We start from the raw sequence: 23182 nt of genomic DNA, 5'->3' as shown, positions 1-23182 counted from the left end.
AGTGAGGTTATCCTTTGAAGTAATAGCGTGGGCCCACATGATAGGCTATATTTGTCCAGTAAATTTACCTACTAGTCATTTATGAGTTTATTTTATTAGAAATGCACAAACCCCACAAAATTTCATGTAAAGATTTTCATACATGCAGTTGGAATCACAAGGCAGGAGCTGATTCCGATCTAAGTTAAGTCTCATGACAGAAGCACAGAATTTTAGAAATGCTGATGCTGTAAATCTAAATTATGGCATTTAATACTTAGATTGCTGGAGAATGAATACCCTTTACAGTGACAATGTAATATCCTTAAGTTCATAACACATTTCTAGGGCCTGCAAATGGATAAAATATGCAACTCTTCTGGAATATGAATCTGATCTGTAATATCAACATAAAGAATATTAACAGGCTTCTGGTGGACCTGCTGGAATTGTTACATGACAGAAAATGAACTTAGAAGCCTAGAATTAACAGAAACACACAAGGACATATCCTAAAAGACAAAGTATTTTGCAGCTACTTAGAAACATCCCATGGCATAAAAAAATTTAACAGTATTTGTTTCAGAAAAAGCAATTAAAGAGCTTCATGTGACAAATTCCTCTACGGCATAACCTTAGTGCTTCGTGACAGCAGTAGTTCATAAAGAAAAAAATGGCCCCCTGATACTACCCATGCTTATTTCTTCTGTGCTCCCTAGACCACAAATTTAAACTAGATAAAGCACTGCACACTTTGCTGAAGGATGAGTCACAGAACACGAACAAAACGCACTGCCACATGTCACAACTAAAGGAACAAGGACACAAAACAGGAGCTGAAAGCTTTGTATACTCACATCTCCCTCTAGTGGCCTCTGGTCATCGGAGTCCCTGGTTGGGCTGATGTCCTGTCTCATCACCCAGATGGGCTCCTTAGGCTCATCAGGAGTGTAAGGAGAACGAATGGTCCTTGTCTTCACCTCCTCAATGGCCTCTTTAATATCTTTGATGGCCAGTGAAATTGCATCTCTCTTTTCCTTGCTGTACCTCTGTACAGATTCTCCTGAACTGGATGTAACTCGAGAACCAGCTGGGACTTGACCATTACTTTCATGCCCACCACTGGGAAGAGCATGGCCATGCTCCAAACTCTGCTCTGCCTCTGGCATGTCTTCAGCAGCCTTATCTAAGCTCTGGGAGCTCATGCTCTGCTTCACCTCTGCTACAATTTGATCAATGTCCTCCTCTTGTTCATAACTATCCATTCTTGGGTAAGGTGCAAACTCTGCTTCCTTCTCAGGGCTGTCAGACTCTCCGTCAGACCGTTCATCATAATGGTGGAGGCGGGCACCAAGCGCCTCCTTGCGGTAATTGTCAACTTCCTCTCTTTCCCGCTCGTACTGTTGGATGCCCTCCCTAACATCGATGTCGGGTGTGTCTCCTATCTCCTCATACACATGCTCCTGCAGCCCATAGTCAGCATAAGGCTCAGCATACTGCTCATCCTCTCCCCGGTGGAAGAGCCTGTGTGTATAGACATAACCAGAGTATGCTGCATTCATGGCTTCCTCGTGCTCAATGGAATGGAAATGTAAGTGATTGGGCAATGTCCTATTGTGAATGGCCTCACCATGCTCAGCCTCAGCATTCTCTGTGTACTCCTCAGACTCAGGCCTGTACTGTACTGCGTATGCACTCTCATCTTCATTTTCCTGGACTCTCTCTGTGTCATAACTGTCGTCCACTGTGGCTATCACATCCCCTTCTGCAGTATCTGTGTGATTGTGGAAACCACTCTCAGTGCTGGCTGAGCGAGCTAACATCCCTTCTTCCTCCTGCCCAGACAGGCCCACTTGGCTGCTGTTTGTATGCCTTGGGTAGCGAGTTGCATACCGCTGCTCCTCTTCCACTTCTGGATGCTCCAGGTCAGCCTCCACTGACTCATTCACTGCTCCATTTGCTGGCTCTTCATTTACCTTCCCCTCAGGTGGTCCAACCAAATGGTTCATGGCAAGATCTGGTGGGTAGGTCACTTACTCTATTGACATTTTGTCTTGTCACAGCTGGAAAGACATAAAAAACAAAATTAAACACAAAACTCTCTGATGTTACTCTTTAAAAAAAAAAGTGGAGTCAATAAATAGAAGCAACAAAAGGCACTCTTCCTCCCCCAGCAGACAAATACTTGACTTCATCTGCTCTGAAGTCAGATGACAGCCAGCACAACAGTATGACTACCCATGAAAATTATCTCCAACAGCAGCAACCAAAAACAATCATCTTGGAGACTCTACTTCTCACTTCTATGGACAAATTCTTTGTTTAAGAAGTATTTCCAAGCAACTCCTTGGAGATGATTCTATGGACTGCTGTGGTATTTAGATGACATTGGCAAGCACATGTTAGAAAAGGTAACATTTGCCAGGAGCTTGGCCGTGGTAGAGATATGATAGAAATATTCCACCTTTGCTACACTGGTATCCTTCCAGCTCATGAATTCAGTGCAAAGGAAGGATGTTGTAATGTAAAATGACAGATTTAGTCCCATCACAGGAGCCTGTGATTGCTCAGATACGTGGCAGCTATGCATACTACACTAGTTCAGTACGATACCTACAGCCGAGCTTGTCATCCCATGCACTCTCAAAAGACCATTAGAAATAAAAATGCCCTCTAAGAGTACTTGAAGCACTTGCTCCTTTTTCCTAGAAGAGCACACTGCTAGACACAAAGCAGTTACCTCTGTGGAATGAATCTATCTATCATCATCTAAGATTACTTTTGCACCAAATACCTTTCCTAAAATGCACTGAATGTATTGCTAATACTCATGAACATGACCACATTGAGACCAGTAAGGTATCTCAGCTCTTCTGGCTAAGTTAAAATATCAAAGGATGATGCTAAAGAGGTCTGCCAATAATAATAAAAATGCCTGCTATAGAAATGGGAAAACTCCTTAAGAATCTATATTAGTTTCCACACGTTTCACAGATCAGACAGGCCTATTTGGCTCATCAGGCATCATTTCTACGTAATGGCTTTAGCTGCTTTGAGTCTTGTCTTGTGTTTCTAATACACAGCATCACAAAAAGGACATTTTATATATATATATTTTGTCCTTGAGTCAAACAATATGTACATAATAAAAACACAGCTCTAGTCTTTGAATTACTGATAAATACTAGAAGAAAAGGTACCTGTTGGAAGATTCCCAACTTGAAGGATGCATAAAAGCATGTGTCAATAATCAACTAGAGAAAATAATGAGAATGTAAAACAGACCTTGAATCAAGTCTACCAAACTGAAGCAAAACAGTTCAAGTGACACTTTGATGACTAAATGAGATCTGGGAAAAAAAAAAAAAAAAGCAATGGGAATAACTTCTTGCAAAAGAAACCAACAGTAATTTCAATTGCCTTCTATCAGAAAAGTTGATAGACAGGCAAGGCCAGGTGAGTTACTTGTGCTATATGTATACTCCTTGGAAAACCCAGTGGGTGCAGCTCTCAGCTCAGCAAAAAAAAATCTTGTTGGAAGCAAAAAACATCTCAGCTTGGGTTACACAGATTTTTTCCATTTACAGAAAGAGCACATAGATAGCCTTTGCAAATTTAGCATGCTGTGTTTCAGCTCTAAGACTTGCCTCTCCCATCCTCATCACAAGGGAGAAAAACATATGTACAATATATAGTATATTAAAAAATGCAGTTGTAAAATAATAGCTAATAAGTCACATTAACTGAACAGATAAAAGTATTCCAGACAAATTAATCCCTTCCCAAAACAATTATGAAAAAAAGCTTGTTTTTTTCAGCTAAAGGAGGCATGTTAGTAAGAAGTCTTCAGTGGCAAGATAGAGGCTTTTCCAGATAGCACTTTCAAGACATCAGGAAAGAACATGCAGAACATAGGTGTGAGTGCAAGTCTGTGCCAAAACTAACAAACCAACACTCTTCTCACAGTATGAAATGCATTGTTTAAGTAACTAAGAACAACTACACTGGAGAGCTCACAAAAAGAAAAGTGAAAATACCAAGGTGTAAGAACTCTTTGAAAAGTCCATCCAACACAGGATCTCCTGATTCCACTGAAGACAGTTAAAAAACTGCTTTGCATGTAGACAGAATTGGGCTAAAGAGGATGGTTTTAAAATTCTACCTTAAAACTGTTACGTTCAAAGCAGTCCTTGACTTCCACCTAAGTACCATTCATTGGTCACTCACAGAAAAAGGGCAGACCCAGCAGAAGGAAATGTTGTTATACACAAACACACAGTGATGGCCAATCTTCTGAAATCTTTATAAAATGTATTCTACCACATCTTTTAACTGAGTTATGTCAATAAAGGAAGGCAAAATTCAACTGTCATAGAATCATAGAATCAACCAGGTTGGAAGATACCTCCAAGATCATCCAGTCCAACCTAGCATCCAGCCCTATCCAGTCAACTAGACCATGGCACTGAGTGCCTCACCCAGGCTTTTCTTGAACACCTCCAGGGACAGTGCCTCCACCACCTCCCTGGGAAGCCGATTCCAATGGCAAATCACTCTCTCTGCCAACAACTTCCTCCTAGCATCCAGCCTATACCTACTCTGGCACAACTTGAGACTGTGTCCCCTTGTTCTATTGCTGGTTGCCTGGGAGAAGAGGACAACCCTCACCGGGCTACAGTGTCCCTTCAGGTAGTTGTAGACAGCAATGAGGTCACCCCTGAGCCTCCTCTTCTCCAGGCTAAACAACCCCAGCTCCCTCAGCCTCTCCCTACACCTCAAGTCAAATAAGTATCAAAAGCCAACAACAAAAGTTCTGATAGCATCTGAAAATTATGTGATCTTGTTTTAGAACTCTTAATACAAGCCCACAACATAATGCATACTATGGATGGACAGCATCACTGACATGTCTATCTGTAACAAACAAGAGATTACAAACCATAACAAAAATAGGTAAAAACCACCCAAGAGCCCAAACATTTCTCCCTTGTACATTTCAAGTTTCCAAAGTTCCACTCGTGTAATTTCCCTCATTTGAAGAATGACTTCAGGTTAATTTCCAATATTGATGCACTGAAATTTTCAAGGCTGTGCCTTTTGAGGGGACAAGGAGGAAACTTTGAGCTTTGCTTAAAGATTTTACTGAAAAAGTACTCTTTTCTTTGCCCTTCCTTCAGTAATTCCAATTTAACTTCACTTTCTGTATTTAAAAACAAGAAACTATTATTTTCAAATGTATTTTGAAATTCTTTTAAAAATAGAAACTTTAATCATTAGGAAAGCAGTTAAATTTACTTAGAAAAATTGTAGATCAAAATGTCTTTAGGTTACCTAAGCCTCGATAACTTTAAACAAAAAGTAATCTTCTAACTACATTTATTCAACTGTTTAACAATCAGTCTTTCAGACAGCAATTTAAAGAAGCATCTATTAAGGCTGAGGGTTAGAAGGACAAAATCCCTTTTCATACATATTAGCCAGGAGACTACTGAAAAACACTTTTTTTTTTTTTTTTTTTCTTTTCCATTCTTAGTAGCATTTCCCTCAAGCAAACGCAAGGTCTGACTGTTTTTTTCTCATCATGTCTTCAAAAACGTACGTTACTTCCAGGAAGCTAAAAAAAAAAAATCAATAACCTGCATAAAATGCCATAGAAAAAAAGAGAATATAAACAAGAGAGGTCATCTAACACAGCACCCATCTGAAAGACATTATACTCTCACATTAATTACTCAGAAAAGCAGCTGTGCTCCAGTAATCAAACATATATGGGGAAGTGCTCTGTAAGCACTCTTAGCTTTGCACTCAGGACTTGATGGATGAATCTGTCTCCAGAATAGAGAAATCAGAGGTTGATTACTACTGTAGCTATCTCTTTGCTGAACATTAAACTACATTCCTGCCTAAAGAGAAGAAAAATTAAACACTTCCACATATTTCTCATGTAACATGAGAAAAAGCAAGAACTTAGGAGTACTCAGATTCCAGTGTGGTTTGTTATTTGTTTCTCAGGTTTAGATGTATAAATGCTTTCTTGTGCATGCAAGGAGAAACCAAGCTCCTTCTTTTTTTAAAAATACTTAAACCAAGTATGCCTTTTAGAGTTTGTTTGTTTGTTTGTTTGTTTTTAAAGAGAACTATGCACCATATTTCCATAGTTTAATCCTGAGTCCTTGGTATAAAACATAACATTTTCAGTCAGTCTGTGTACTGCCTCAAAACAAATCTGTGTGCCATGTGGAACCAAGACTACAGATAATACACTGGGGGGTTTGCCACACATTGGATAACTCAACTAGAAATGCACTGCAGCAGGTCTCCATTTCAAGTTGTACCCAAAGCACAGCCAGCCCTGAGCTCAGGTCAGGGTGGAGATAGCACAGCCTATCTGGGTCCTGGCCTCACTGCTGGGCTATCCTTGTGAGGAAGATGTTTTCCTTATTACAGTCAGAATTCCCACTGTTGCACACACTACTGTAAAGAGCCTGACTGCACTTTCTCCACTCCCTGGACTGTTGGGTGAATCTGAAGCCATCTCTCCTTCCAGCTAACCCAGCCCACATCCTATAGTCTCTACTTGCAGGGCAAGGGCTCCAACTCTACCACAGCGTCCCCTCACTCCCACCAGCTCATGAGTGTTATTCCTGTATTGGGGACCCAAAGCAGAGGCAGTATACAGGTGGGGTCTGGCAGGCACAGAGGAGAATGCTTGTCCCTTCTCTGTCACTCAGAACAGTGTCCTGCTCACACTGCCCGGGGTGCTGTTAACCCTCCTTTTGTTGTCCAGGCCATGCCCCAGAGCTGCTCCTTGGCCTCATCTGCCTCATTCAGTATAACTGCAAGAGGTATATACATACTTTTTGTTGTTGTTGTTGTTAATATTTTCATTTGTAGGAAGCAAAACTGCTCTCTCTTACTTTGAACAGCTTTTGCAAGAGTAAAGTTAGTATGCTGGTTGTAGACAAAAATAGTTTTGTGTCCCCTGAAAAACTTTGGCCATATTTACCTATGTCATCATAACAAACAGCTATTCTTTAAACATATCTACCCATAACTCTAAGTGCACTAGAATCAGAGACTGAGTTTTCAAAGGCATTCCACCCCATGTGCAAGTTGTCCTTGCACATTCCCCAAGGAATTTCACCCATGCTTTTGCAGACTCTAGCAAACACACCAGTCTCATTTGTACAGATATGGTTAACTCACAAGACATAGGACCACAGGCTACCTCAAAAAAACCCCATACTCTCTCTGCAAACTTTGTCTTAGAGATACATATTAAAAATCTCTTTTATTTCACAGAATCACAGGATGTCAGGGGTTGGAAGGGACCCAAAGAGATCATTGAGTCCAACCCACCTGCAAGAGTAGGACCATACAATCTAGCTCAGGTCACAGATGACTGCAACCAGATGGGTCTTGAAAGTCTCCAGAGAGAGACTCCACAACCTTCCTTTTTCTTTCTTCCCCCCCCCCCCCTTTAAGATATAAAACGGCTTAGAATTTAATAGCATGTGTGATGTCCCCTTAGAGAGAATTCCCTACCTCTCCTGTGTTAGACGATTCTCTTCTTTGTGATTTGTAGCCTGCCTGGGAAACCCAATTGCTTCTGCTGCCATGTGCCAACTAAGCTAATCCAAAACAACTTAGAAAAAAAAATTGAAAGGTAGTTTCTTGCCAATCTGCAAAAGCAGCATCTAGAAAGTGACACTAACACCCCAACACAAGCACACCCATACATACTGCTGAGGCTGAACAACTACGAGCACTCATAATATCATAGTTGTGAAACAGAAAGGCTGCACACAAATTATTTCCCTGCACACAAAACTTTATGTAGATGGTGGTGGAATCCTTGTATTACTAATATTTTAAATTATCTAAACAAACATATTAGTTTCTACACTGTAACCTGCCTTTAATATTTTCTCCATTTCCAAGTCACAGGTCTGCTTCTGAACCCAGCAGGAGCAAATTTTAAAACATACACTATTCTGTGCTCAGTAGAAAAGCTTTTTGTTTTCCTGTAATTTATGTAAGTTTCAAAAGGAGGTAGCTTCAATCCGCATCAGTCTTTTCTGACCATAGCCAGTCTTACACAGATTCCTAACAAAAAGTAAGGAAATACTGTTACTAAAATAAAAGAGAGCTGTACATGCTGGCCCATGCTTACAACATGATGCCTAGGCCATGATGCCTTGGAAGAATCTTGTGACTAACAAGAGAATAGGAGGTCAAACTTAAACATTGTGGCACTGGTTTCAGCAGCTTATCACTAAAATCTTCTCACACCTGAAACAAAAAGTCAAACTTGGGGCACATCTGAGTTAAAATCACAAACTTAGGACCAAATTGCCACTGAGGTACTAGAACAGGAATGCCACAGGATTTAAGTCTACAGAAGACAAATAAAACCTACAAAGTCATTGCAAGACATGACTACATCTGTTCTTTGGATGAGAGTAGTTATAAACTTCCTCATATATAACACAATTAAAAATGCTGCTATTATTACCAGACATCTTGTGGAACATATACAAGCCACACTGGAATTGAAATTAATTGGATTAAACACCAGTGAGCACCTGAAAACTCTAAGGCAAATAAATCCTATGTCAGATTCAGTTTCCCACTGTTTCTAAATCTACTTTGTCTTTCACCAGTTCTGTGGTAGAAAGGATGAATATGTGTAACCAGCAGGCTTCCTAAAATACATCATCTCAGACTAACTCTGTCATTACTAGGAATTAATCTGAATTTATGCTTCCAATTAAAAAAATGTTTACATCAGCTCCTAAGTAGCTCCTTAAATTGAACTGACATCATAACTAAACAAACTTGAACAAGTCACACAATCCTTTGGAGGAGTGTGGAAAAGTCAACACTGCGCTGGATAACAGGTAGCAGAGCGCTAGCACCATACTATGTTTTGCTCAGCAGCATTTTTAACTCTCCAGTTTTGAAATCTGTGATTTTTTGGGGGTTAACACAGCTTCACTCTGGCTATAAGTTTGCAATAGCACATTTCCTTTTCGTCTACTGCAGCACATAAACTGGTAGAACTATGAAAGATCAGTTTAAAAAATAACAATTGATCTGACAAATGCCTTTAAAACTTGTTGTTATACTTGAAAAGTAGGAATAAAAAGATAAAGTATTAAGTTTACAAATTTAAATTTATTGAAAAGAGCAATCGTTTATTGAAAACAAAAATCACTTATTTTTTTAATATGGGGTTAAAACAGATTAAAGGCCTCACTTTACAAGTCTTCAACTAATAATAATATTTTTAAGAAAAGTAATAATTAGCTTTAGGCATCCTAATTAGTAAATTTGTCATCTAAAAAAGAAAAAATCAAAATCAGTTTCCAGTTCCATGGAACCTGAGCACAGTGAACAGCTGATGACAAATACGAAGTAATCAATGAATAGGATATTTACATGAAGAGTCAACATAATACCGTATCACAGTATCACAGTATTATCAGGGTTGGAAGAGACCTCACAGATCATCAAGTCCAACCCTTTACCACAGAGCTCAAGGCTAGACCATGGCACCAAGTGCCACGTCCAATCCTGCCTTGAACAGCTCCAGGGACGGCGACTCCACCACCTCCCCAGGCAGCCCATTCCAGTGTCCAATGACTCTCTCAGTGAAGAACATATAGGATAAAAATCACACAGATCTGTCACTTTCATCTCACAGGCCTCTTTTTTAGTAAGTCCATTCCTGCCCTTGTGGAAAGAAAGGAGAGTTAAGACAAACTCCCCCTGGACATAAATGAATCTTGAACTTTTATATATAGAAAACTGATCTGGAGTTACTTGAGCTAAGGAGTCTCAACACACACATTTTACTTCCCTCTCCTACCCTTCCAATTCTCCTCTTACTCATAAATAAAATTTAAACTTGAACAAGAAAGATTATTTATCTATCTTCAGTGCAAACAGGACAGATCTCTATGTGCTTTAGGGCAATGGAGAGGGAGAGCTCTCTGATCAGAAAAGAAACAGATCCTTTTCTTGCCTACACAAGAAACTCTGGAAGCAGTGGACTCTAGGAGTACCTGAAGCCATCCATCTACTGCCAGAAGGTTAACTAATGTTACAGCTCAAACAGATGAGATGACCAAATGCAGTAGAGAAAAATCTTAACAAGGATCCACAAGCAACCTGTGCAGTAAAATACAACAATTAGACATACTAGACCAAAAACACTTGAAAAAGAAAAATCACAAATCCCAAACTGGTTGAGGGAATAAATCCAACTGTTATCACCAGCCAGAATAATTAAGCCTCATAAGCAGAAGTTCAATAATAGCTAAAATAAGAAAAATTGTGATTCTATTCACTCTGCTGTATGTCTCTGGCAGTTCACTGATTGCTTTATTCCTAGGTGTATTGTGGCCTGCATCTTTAATAAGTATCCAGAAAATCTAAATTTTAACCACTAGGGTTGCTACTTTAGTATTTGAATCAGTTACTAATGAAAGTCATTTCCAATGAAGAAAGAGAAACTGAGATAGTATGTAAGTGTCATACATGCTAGGGCTGAACCAGCTGCTAAATGAGTGACAGCAACTCTCTGTCAGCCACTCCCCCATTCCCAAAAGGGAAAGAGAAGAGAAGAAAGGAGAAAGGTAGTATGGGAGAGTGACTTAAAGATTGAAGGAAAAAAAAATAGCAGCTTTAATGAAAACATTATCAATACAATCAAATATACACAAATGTATACAAAACTAGTATTGAAGGCAAGTCCTCTGATGGCAATTACATCACTACTACCACTGATGCTGTGGGAAAGTACTGAGGAAGTCCCAGACTAGACTCAGCAGCTGGCGGGAGTTGGATTCAGGAGCTGGATTTGGGAACTGGATTCAGGAACTCATGGATCAGGATGCGAAGGCAGAACTGATTTTTATAGCAATTAAGATGATCTATTTATTTAAGCAAAGACCAATTAGATCTATGCTGGGGGGGGTCGGGAGGGGGGGGGGGGGGGTGTCAACGAATTGACCCAGCAAGCATAATACTCCTTCTACCCTCTTTCAAATCCCACTACCAGTATAACAAGGAAGAAGTGCAGACAGACCTAAAGTAAATGATCTAGTAAGATGCAGGGCATGGCTGTCTCCAGGGTAAGAAAGTCTCAGGCTTCACTCAGAGAAAGTAAGACCCCTTATGTCTTTTGTTTTTTCCTCCTCTGCCTACACATAAAGATGTCATCCAAACTTTCTGGTTGGAACCATCTTAATCAGCTCTATTCTAGGTGAGTGTTGCACAGTCTTGAGGCAACATACCTTTGATGTAAGTGAGACACAAGAAATACCAGACAAGGATCAAAACTGAGAACACTATGCATCTATTGAAACTTTAAATTTGCTTCATCCTTCTCATGTGAATTGTGCTGGTTTGAGGCTAATTAGAATATTTTAATAAGATAAATTAGATCATAGGCTGTGAGGTACAAATACAATAACAAAGTCTCTCTCTTTGGTCTTTGTTCCTGGCTGTGGCTTGCCTTAACTCCTTTGCCTGAAAACCTACGTAACTCGATCTAATAATTTTCTTCTAACCCCTTATTGGCTCTGGCATCTCACTTCTGCTTTGTCTGCAAATTAATCATGCAAACTTTCAACAAGGGCTTATTTTGGCTATTTCTGAGATAAAGAGAGTTGGGAAAAAGAAGGGGAATAGTTGGGAACCCTCTTGGGCAGTCTCACTGTTCAGGAGGGGTTATGCATTTCTGTGTTACTTCTATCTTGTACATAATTGTAATTATTGTATATATATGTTTGTAAATATGTGCTGTGATGTAAATATTGCTTCATTTTAACTTCCATCCATCTGAGCCTGGTGATTCTAAGTGCGGGGTGAGGGAAAAATCCCAAAGCACCAATAACTTGAAAGGATACTGTGAGGGGAGAACTAAGTTTATCAATTTTGTTATGGAAAGCTAACTTCTCAAGCAAGTTAACTCTACATTTTTAACTATTTACCGCAATCAAGCCAGAGGTTGTGCCAGGTACACAGAAACATCTGGAGGGTGTTCACTTCAAGAAAAGAAGAAATGTCTGCTAGAATATGGAAGAAAGTATCTTCAGCAAATATGCAGCTTTCAGGAAAAAAAAAACAGGTTAAAAAACAGACAGTAAAGTCCACCAAGTCAATCTGTTGGTCTAATTAGCTTCCCTCAGATAGTGACAAATTGCAGAGTACTGTTTCCAGTTTCAAAGCAATAAGCCTAAAGCAGCAGAATAGTACACATATGAGGGGAGGGAACTTACTGAGTTGGTCTCCCTCCCACTCTACTGGAAAAAGAAAAAAAAAAATCTTAATTATCTCAAGATGCAAAATTAAATGCTGCTTCAGAAGATTTGAGCTTCTAACTTCAATTCTCAAGGAAACAAAAAAGTTACAAGGAACAAAAACTATGGAACAAAACAACAGATGCAAGGGAGGAGGAAGCAGCAACACACGGATGTAGGTTACAGGAGATTAAAATTAACTTTCTTCTCCCACATGGACAGCTTTCTCTTCTGCTTTATTTTCTGTTACCATTTTAGCCCACATAGTAAACCAAATCTCATTTCTAATCATCAAGTTCATGTAACACCTGCAGATCCTTTCTACTTCTATTTCAGAGACAAGCTGCTGATTCTGATTCAGTCCACACTAAAAAAAAAACCTCAAAGCTGCATAAGCCAAACACATGAAGAAAAACCTATTTGCCATTTGCATTTTCTCACAGATTTGCAATTGTGTTGCAGTACTTGATGGTTACGATTATGAATTATGATTAGATTGAGATCATTAACAGTCAGGTGAAAGTATTAATAAGAAAAATTATTCATGACTATTAAATCTCACCAGAAAACTTGTTTACAAGGTATGGATGTGTGGTTGTGGTTATTCACACAGGGAACAGGCCATTTAAACAGCTAAGCAAAAAACAGAAATGCAAACGTCAGTTTAAAGTGGACAGAGACTGGCAGCAGTAATTATGCCTCTTGCCCACTAGGGGGACTCGAGAGGAACCTTTCTGCTAAAAAGCAGCTATAGGTGGACAGCAGGAACCCTTATGAGAGACTTTCCAGGTGACATCTCCAGGCTTGCTCGTGGCCAGGCTGCTTTGACAAGGGACGTGTCCCCTTGGCACGTGGCAGGCAAGCAGGGGATGCGGCTGGCCAGCAGCCTGCGGCTTGGGGTTTTCTCCAGCGCTCCAGATGGCTGCTGGTGTGCATGGAGAGGCTCAGGGGTCTGGAGCACCTCTTGTCCCTGCAGCTTTGGCATGGCAGCTGCATACTTGCTTGCTGTGAGAGGCTTTTTTAGCTGCAACCTCGGTGGTGGCTCTTGTGTCTCTGGGCAGTACAAGGCAAGGCAAGGCTTACCATTTTGGTCCTGTATTTATCATTTGCCCAAGAACCAGTTTGGCCAGAAGGGAATCCCAGCGACCAGCACAATCAGCTAACAGAACAGCACTAAGCTAGGCCTTAATTGTGTAAGGGCCCAGCAGAGGAAAAGCATGGCTGGTACACCTGCCTAGGCTTACCACAAAGGGAGGATGTGCATCAGACTCCAAAGGGGCTCCAGCACCCTTTGTCCTCCTTTCTGCACTCCCTAGACTCTGACAAGGAGGGAGGGGAGGGGGGATTGTGTCTGGACAAGCTAGGACCTGTAATGAGTTTGTGTAGGGCTTATCTTGGCCAGTTTCAGCCTACCACCACAGCGCTGTACTGTAAAGACAGCACCATGGTCCTCTCCAAGGCCACACGAATGGCTGCCGCATGTTTACTTCCCAAGCAGTCCTGAGTGATTAGGAAACAAATTCTCAAGCACCTTTCCCACTGTTACAACCTTTCTGAAGCCCTGCAGACGCTTGTCCGCACCAGGGAAAGACCAGCACTGCACACCACACCTCCAGCTGCAAGAGGCCTGTCTGGCTAGACCAGCACCTACCCTCGCCAGACCTACCTGCCTGCTCCAGGCTCCCTAACAGTAAAGTTACTTCTAGCCCAAAGCATTAAAAATTTCTGTACCTTCGGTGAATTAGGAAGTGAGATACACTCTGTGCTCCTCCCCAGAGATGATGAGAGAAAAGTTATTCCATATGGATGCCATGAACATCACTTACTGCTCTCCGCACTAAGGTCCTGACTGAGACCTACTTTTCAGCACAAGCACGTCTCTTTTAGTGGAACTTACTGCTCCAAGGAAAATTACACATGAAAACTGTTCCCAGACATAATTAAACCCTAATGAAGGCTTGCATTTCTCCACATCTGCAGCTCAGAACAGAACTGGAGTATTACTAATTAAACTGTACACAGCTCAGGGTGCTCAGATCTGACTCTCCAATGGCAGCTTGCTTAGAAATCACAGTCCGAGCAAGAGAGATGGGAGTGATGCCTTGCTACAGTTGCAGGGGTTCTGTCAGGGTAAGAAAAATTTATCTGTTGATGCTAATCAGGTTAACCAGATGACACTCTACTGCTGGACCACAAAAATCAAACCCAGATGCATTCTGTCAAAACCACAAAGCTCTCCATATACACCTGCTTGTTTGTACCCACTAAGAAAATAAACTTACCATAATAAAACTGCACAGTAAGAAAACAGAAAATTGAGAGGGTTTATCTAAACACACTTCTTACATTCCTATGCAACATTTATAGTTAGAATCTCCAAGCAGACAAGTCCAAGTCAAGTAATAAACATGGATAATGGGAAAAAAAAGGATCCAGTGTAACAGCATTTAAAGATCCAGTCATATGCAAATCAGAACATACATAAATGCTTTTCTAAACTTATATAGGGTGGCAGTGGTCTTCTTCTAGTATTATTTGCGTCTCTCTGGCAGTGCTTTTGTCTTTCTTCCAAACGGAACTGACATTAAAAAAAACAAAAACTTTTGTTGGCTCACATTTCTGTAAAAGCAGGCTACTTTCTCTTCTCTTTTTACACAGCAATACTAAGATCTTTGTACAAGAGTATATTCCATTTGAAATATTTTTATCATGCGTTCTTAGCCTTACCAAATCTTTTAATATTATTAGCACATCAAATTAGTGCAATTATAGCAGAGAAGAGAAGCAAATAAAAAGGGCAATTATACATAAAATATGCTTCACATTAATAAACTTACAGGAAGAACAGCACAATCCTGAAATGTTCCAATACTTGAAGTAATTAAAATATTTGGGTATTGGTCTTTAAAATATTTCTTTTTAGCTTACGGAGAGTCTGAGAGCCAATGGCTCCTTGCACTTATCCTCACTTATCCTCAGAAGTTATTATTGAGATGATGTATTTCAAAGACACTCAAGACTCTTACTCTTTATGAAATGCAAGCCCTAAATATTTTGCTTTATATTTTATAAAGAGAAAATAAGGTATCTTCTTCCATGAAACCAGTATTCCATGAAATCCTGGTAAGAGCAATTTGCTAATGCCAGAGAACAGTGTATTTAGAATATTATTCCTTATCTTTTTATTCCTTTTTAGCTCTTCATTTCATCCCTCCCAGAATAGAATGTCTTCCTCTTCCAACATCAAGTTCAAGCAGGGTATTTAAGGTGCTGTCTTCCACTGACATTTAACTCAAAAGCCATGCTGGTCCATTTCTTCTATCTGTCAGGCATAGGTATCTGACCTTTGCATAAGTGACCTCATTAGCATGCACATACCAATGTCCCTTTCCTTTGCTATACTACAATACCATTTCGGTTTAAATTTCTTAAGTTCTGGACAAAAAGTACTAAGAACATGATCTCCTTCACGGGAACATGCTTTAAAATGAAGGCAGGAACTCACAGAATTAACTTTAAATATGGAAGCAGATTAAAAGACAGATAACAAAGAGCTAACAATTTCTCAGGGCTCTGTAGGTTCTCACAGGATTATGTTAAAATTACTGTTTTACTACAAAATTCAATAGTGTGTTTCAAGTCAGTCATAGGGCTAATGCTGGTATTAACTTACATGGACTTCTCTGAACAAATAAAGCTTTCAACTCTAGAAAAGCTGTAAAAAAAATAATGGTCATCAGTAAACCCAGCCTTCTAAAAATCACAAACAAGTACAGCTCCCTAAGACCTTGTTTGAACTGCAGCACAAATCATTTAGAAATACATACAATTTTCAAACTCTGTCAACATCCATTACATTATCCTACCAATGTTAAACTGCACTCTACAAATATCTAGTCATTCACGTTACTTTTAAAACACTACACAATGCAAACTTCCTTACAGTCTTCTGGGACTCTGGCATCTGCATTATAGCTATTGAAAACTAACAATCCAAAAGGCTTTTCTAAAGGTGTCAAATCAGTTACCTGAAGAGAAGAATTTGTATGTGCAAAGGCAGCCAGTCAAGAATAGCAATTTAGCTCAGCCAGGTTTCAAGACTTTTAAACAAGCTGGTTTGTGCAGACAGTTACTCACACAGATCCTGAGCTCAAACACACAGCACCTACACTGTGGGATTAAAAGTGAGTCACTACAAGCTACATACTGTTTCAAACTGTGATTAAAGCACACAATTTAAAAGATGACACTCAGTCCTGGGAACATATTGTTTGCTTTTTCAGATCTATAACCAGTGTTTCCGCTCTTCTGAAAGTCGCTGAAATTCTGAGTCTCATCAATTTTGGAGAAAAAAAAAAATCTGGAAAGAGAATTACAGAAAGAGAAAGGAAGGGGAGGGCAGGGGATTAAAGTCTGCAAGCATGAATAGATTGTCATCTACACATCAGAGACAGTTTGTCAGAGTGAGCCTGCATTTGCGTTTTAACTTGAAGGCCAAGTACCCTTTGGAAGGGTAACAGGGTAACTTCTGACGGTACATGTACGCTGCACTTCATTGTACACTGCGGAGCTAATGTGAGGATCACAGAATGGATTTCTTTCAAACAACAATCAATTCATAGAAGAGTAAATCTAGGACTGCCCCTAATTTGTTCAATCTGCTGGTGATCTTTCAGACACAGGACTAGTCCAGAGCTAATGCAACACAAGACTCCTCAAATGTGTGTAAAACTCCACACTAGATCCTTGGTACCAAATGCTTTGTCCTACTGTTCCACTCAGGCTGCAGCTAAGTTACGAAGAGTCCCAGAGCAGTTCAGCAGAACTGTTACGTTCACTCTTTAAATTATACAAGAATATTTTTCTCTAAGATGCTTTTTCTCTAGTGGAATGTGGAAGAAAAAAGATAAAGCCACTATGGACTGTCATGGAGGCAGAGAAGTAATGTGGCCAAGTCAGGAATCATAAAAAAAACCAAATTATTTTCCTGTAATCCTGCCCTCAAACTCTCTCTCTCTCTCTCTCTATATATATATATATGTTAGTTTAGGTTTATTTATAGATTCAGTTTCATTGGGAATTTCTTCTAAAGGAACATTATAGACAAATTCAGCTATTTAGAATCATAGAATCATAGAATGGTTTAGGTTGGAAAGGACCTCAAGTATCATCCAGTTCCAACCCCCCACCGTACGCAAGGACACCTCCCACTAGAGCAGGTTGCTCAAGGCCTTATCCAACCTGGCCTTAAACACCTCCAGGGAGGAAGTAGCCACAACCTCCCTGGGCAACTCATTCCAGTGTCTCACCATCTTCACTGTAAAGAACTTCCTCTTAACATCTGGTCTAAATCTCCCCTCTGCCAGTTCAAACCCATTACCCCTTGTCCTGTCATTATAAGACCTTGTAAATAGTCCCTCTCCAGCCTTCCTGTAGGCCCCCTTCAGATTACAAGGTCTCCTCAAATCCTTCTTCAGACTGAAGATCCCCAACTCTCTCAGCGTGTCCTCATAGCAGAGGTGCTGCAGCCCTCTGCTCATCTTCATGGCCCTCCTCTGGACTTGCCCCAACAGTTCCATGTCCCTCTTGTGTTGGGGGCTCCAGAACTGTACACAGTACTCCAGGAGGGGTCTGACAAGAGAAGGAAGTCAGAGAATGGAAAAGGCTAAGCTATAAATACAGTTTTACTCCACTATCAATCAGGTTGAGCAGAAGATTAAGAGAACAGTGGGTCTTACTCACAGAGGTGAGATAGGTATTTGACAGTGATCCCTTGCTGGATTACTCTGTGGAAGCCTTCTGATGCTGCAGGTAATATCCAATAGTGTATGTCCACGCAGCAGAATCCCAAGGTGAGTGGCAGAGCCAACAAACTCAGAAATGTCTTGAGCACTTCTTCCATGAGTCGGATGATTGTGAAACAATGCTGCCTCAACAGTGGCAGGGGAGAGCCACACTATTAGCATCTTCCCAGCTTGGAAGGCAGCCAGGAAGTCAGCTGCTGATGTGATCTGAGAGTGCCCAGCCTGAGTGCTGCTGGCAGTTCTCTCAAAGGACCCCAGGGCTTGCCAAGCCTGAAAGTTTGCACAGAAGGATGAAAAAGTGGGGAAAACGGTCTAAAGGCAGAGACAGTGCAAAACTGAGAACCATGCAAAAAGGCAGGAGCTGTCCAAAGCAGAATGGTTCAGTCATGGCAGGAACCTGTCCTGTCAGGCACTCTGTCAAGAGTAGTTCAAGGTAGGGAACTCTCAACATGGGAACTCTCAAGGGGGCAACATTTTTGCCTTCTCCCTTGCTCTATTTATCCTTTTCTAGACAAAGTGTCCATTCACCATTTATACTGGGTGCAAAAACCTAGCCAACCACCAGCCCAATTCCAGCGCAGGCTTCCACATAGGTCAGCCCGTGGGTGGAAAGGCACTTTTTGCTGTTCCTCCTTCAAGCCTGCAGGGCAGGGTGGGGAAAGCAGTTTTTGTACTTTCTTTTCCTATTCAAACCTGACCGGGGTGGAAGGAAGAAGAAAGGAATTTGGGCTACACCGTAACATGGACACAGATTAAATATTTGAGAAACCAGTATATTCTGGTACCTGCTTGCATGTCTCTGGGAAATCAGTTCCAGTTTCACACCAACCTTACATGCAGGAATCTTTCCATTATGTTCAATCGACTGTTACTATCATAACTTAGCGTAGCTGAGGCATCAGAATTTGCCTTCTCAACAAATTCCTTATTTGTGCACATAATATGCCTGTCAATACAAGCTCGGGAAAAAAGACATGTAGAGGACCAGGAGATAGAATAACTTCAGGTACAAAAAGGAGGGTGGAGAGAGAGCAGGAATGTAAGGGCAACAAAATACATAAGGTATATTAACAAGGTAAGAATTTCTTCATAATAGCACCTTCTGCAACTCTCATTCGAAGAGTTCAAGTAACCTAGCTGAAGACCTGACTCATTTTTAAAACCTTGCCTGACATATTTTTTTGGTAGTTTAATTTAAATTCTTCTTTACTTTTCATGTTAGTGTATGGACTCCTCACTCTTGCAAAAATAAGTAACACATGAGAGACAATGACATTTCCTTATTATTAAACTCACAGTCAAGTATTGCTTCAATTTCTTTGTATGTACCCTAGTATTTTTTGGTCTCTAAAAATATTTTTTCTTAATTACATGAAGAATCATAACAAAACTACATAAGCTACAGAGACAAGTAAGAAGTATTGATGGAAATAAAAGGAGGGAAAATGAGCATCTAACTTCCTTTTTTTTTACCTCCTGACTGTATTGTGACTTTCATTGTGTAGGATCATTAGATACTGGCTAAGTTTTATTTAGTGGAATGGAAAATTTGTAAAGAATGTCATTAACCTAATTAATTTAAAACCAGAAATGTGAATTATTATTATTTCAAACTAAAATTGTTAAGTGTATCTTCTCATGCATGCAATATTTTCTAATGAAAAGACTGCAATTTTCATGTCAATGTATTTGAAGATGCTATTAACAGATTCTTTGTGTACCAGGGTGGGTTATATTGATATTGGCTGGATGACAGGTGCCTACCAAGACACTACTCTTCAACTGCTCAGAAGGAAAAATAAAATGAAAGGCTCATGGTTCAGGATAAGGACAGGGAGAGATCACCATCATCGGCAAAACAGACCCGGCTTGGGAAAATGAACTGATTTATTGCCAATCAAAAAAGAGTAGGATAACAAGAAATAAACTCAAATTTTGTAAAACTTATCCCTATCCTTCTTTTTCCTGGACTTCTTTCTTGATTTCACTTCCTCCTTCCCAACAGCAGCACAAGGGGATAGGAAACAGTGGTTCACCACTTATTGTTTCAGACACTCCTACCTCCTCACTCTCTTTCACTACTCCAATGTGGAAGTTTGTGGATGCAGTCCTTCATGAGCTGCTCCAGCCTTGGTCTCTTCCATGGGGTGCAGTACTTCAGGAGTGGACTGCTTCAGCAAGGTTACCCAACAGTCACAAGTCCTGCCAGCAAACCTACTTCATTATGGGTTCTCCTTGAGGACACAGGTTCCCTCAGTGCACATCCACCTGCTCCTGCATGGAGTCCTCCACATGCTGCAACTGGATGTTGCACTATTAACCTTCATGGGCTGCAAGGGAACAGCCTGACTCACTACAGTCATCACCATAGGCTGCAGAAGGACCTGCAACAGCCTCACCTCTGAACCAGCCACACTGACTGCTCTGTCACTGCCTCTCACACACCTCTTTAGGTAGACTGAAGCATGGTTTGTTGTGCAGAAGGAACAATTCATGAAACTTTGCCATGAGACAAAACTACGACATTCAGAACTCCTTCTCATAACTACTATTTCCTTTCTCTGCCAGAGTTATTCTGGCTTAACAGTTACTGATAGACACCACTGGGTTTTCAAAAACTTCATGGTCAAATATGTTCTCCTGAGAGTTGCAAGTTTCGCACGTTATTCTTATTGTGGTACTTCTTGCATGAAGACGGAGCCAGAAATTCCACTTCAGGTCCTACCACAGTAATCTAACAGGATAGCAAAAAAAAGGCTGCGCCTTTCCAAAAGAAAAACATCCATCACTAGATGAATGTTTAAGAACTAAATACTTTATCATGCAGTTATCCCAAGTAACCCTGCAAGAAGACCAAACATTTAAGGAGACAAAATCAAACCAACTCAAACAACATAAAGGTCTTAAGCAGACGACACAGACTTCACACGATTCAGTGTGAATCCACCAGAGACCTTTATTGTTCATTCTGACTCCATTTATATAGTCCAGAGCATAGACCACACACCTACAGATCAGCATAATCTAGGCGAGTACAGCCCAGTCTTCTCCATACATCATGCCTTCTTTTTCACCTTAGCCAGATGTCCCACTATCTTTCCTCCCCCATGGGAGGCATCCTGAAGTTGTGGGAATGAAGGTCAACTGTTTACACAGTGCTTGTTATTATTCTGACTTGCGTTACATTCCTACAATTTCCCCTTTTAGTTTTACAACAAAGGACCAACAAAACAGCTGTTTCCATCTTTGCCAATGAGTGCATCTAGCCCTTGAACCAATAACACAGATTGATGGCAGCTCTATTTTGCAGAGTTGCCTATCTCACCAGAAAGGGATTGCTGAAAGCTTGTGAAATAGCATTTGCTTGTACACTAACCTAATTCATTAAGTGTGAATAAAGCTTGTGCATGCCTAACTCCTATCATAGTATCAGGATAATGCAGCTATCATCCCATGCATGCACACTTCCTGTTGTTCATTTATGCTTACGGGTTACATAAGCATAGATGTGCTTGATGTCAATAAGGTTAACAACAACCATATCCCAGGATACATTTCAATTCCTTGCCACAGTGTCTGCATAGCCACCTGAGCAAGACTTCTGCTCACTGCCAAAAGCAGGCTGGACATAACAAGCTGGCATCCATCAAAGACCTGTAGGCAACATAAACAAATGAAAACACATTCCTTCCCTATACTAACAGATCCATTTGCCTTCTCCAGGATGAATCTCTCTGCATGATTTATCTGGAGAATTCTTCCTTCCCTTTTTTTTTTTTTTTTTTTTTTTTTTTTTTTTTTTTTAAAGCCAAGGGTGTTAAATTAGCATAAGCAGGTGTTAAATATTACTTATGGTGCAATATTACAGGGGATGCTTCTCTTGTAAAATGATTGTCTATTGTGTGCTGTGTAGGTAGGTCTGATCTGTTTTAAAGTCTAAGGATACAACTGCATAGGTGTGATGATAGCTTTCAATAGCTGCAGTGGCCTGTAGCAAGCCATCTTTTCGAAGTGTGACCTCATTTCATGTATCTGCTATAGAAAGCTGGTACCTAATCTAGCATGCTGCAAGTGAAATCTCAGTGTGTGTGTGAAAACTGAATCCAGTAATCTCTGCCACGTTAACTTTGCCAGTGCATTATAACATTATAACAAAAACTGTTCTTTTTATTTTTTTCAGTCTCAACATGCTCCCTACCTTAAAGTACTATCATCGATATGAAGAAAAAGCCAAAAACATCCTATAGTATCCCTACTCTGAATTCTTGACGTTAACTGTACTAATGCTAGAAATCTATTAACTAAAAGAAAAGTTAAATCACTGAATCAATACTGAGAAAAAAAAACACCCAAGATGTTACATTACACAGAGCTCTTTGGAAATGATGGCATACAGGAAAAAACAAACAAACTAACACAAAACAAACAAACAAAAAAAACCAAACCCCTTTAAGTCAGTCAACCTAAAAGAGAATTACTAACCCATAAACTTACAACTTATTCTATTAAAATTACTCCAAACATATTCCCATTATAATATTCCATTATAATTACTAACCACTTATCATATTCTATTACAATTTCCAACTTCTTAACATAGTTTATTCTAATTACTTAAGCCTTATTATAATTACCCATTATTTGTTATTCCTCTTGTTCCTATACCTCTATTAATATTACCTATTACCATTGATATTACTAGTATGTATTCACCTTTGAATTTCTCATACTTAGAATCATAGAATCAGTCAAGTTTGGAAGGGACCAAAAGGATCACCTAGTTCCAAACTCCCTGCCATGGATAGGGACACCCTCCTAGATCAGGCTGGACAGAGCCCCATCCAGCCTGGCCTTAAACACTTCCAAGGACGGGGCCTCAACGACCTCCCTGGGCAACCCAGTCCAGGCTCTCACCACTCTCATGCTCAACAACTTCTTCCTCATGTCCAGCCTGAACCTACCCATCTCCAGCTTCGCTCCATTCCCCCTAGTCCTGTCACTACCTGATGTCCTGAAAAGTCCCTCCCCAGCTTTTTTGTAGGCCCCCTTCAGACACTGAAAAGCCACAAGAAGGTCACCTGGGACCCTCAT

At 40.3% G+C, this 23182-nt stretch overlaps 1 protein-coding gene across 2 annotated transcripts in view; it reads right to left on the bottom strand.

Moving 5' to 3' along the window:
* The window catches only part of APBA1 (amyloid beta precursor protein binding family A member 1), a 140019-nt gene that overhangs the window by 54728 nt on the left and 62109 nt on the right, over positions 1 to 23182 (bottom strand). For both annotated transcript variants that reach the window (XM_064140115.1, XM_064140113.1), the window contains one exon: positions 837 to 2042. In XM_064140115.1, the coding sequence (XP_063996185.1) occupies positions 837 to 1988 (1152 nt within the window). In that variant the 5' untranslated portion in view covers positions 1989 to 2042. The remainder of the gene's footprint in view (positions 1 to 836; positions 2043 to 23182) is intronic.

This window comes from Pogoniulus pusillus, chromosome Z (assembly GCF_015220805.1).
Source record: "Pogoniulus pusillus isolate bPogPus1 chromosome Z, bPogPus1.pri, whole genome shotgun sequence".
Lineage (NCBI taxonomy): Eukaryota > Metazoa > Chordata > Aves > Piciformes > Lybiidae > Pogoniulus > Pogoniulus pusillus.
Note: the sequence above shows the minus strand (reverse complement) of the source record. Positions and strands in the feature narration are given on the sequence as shown.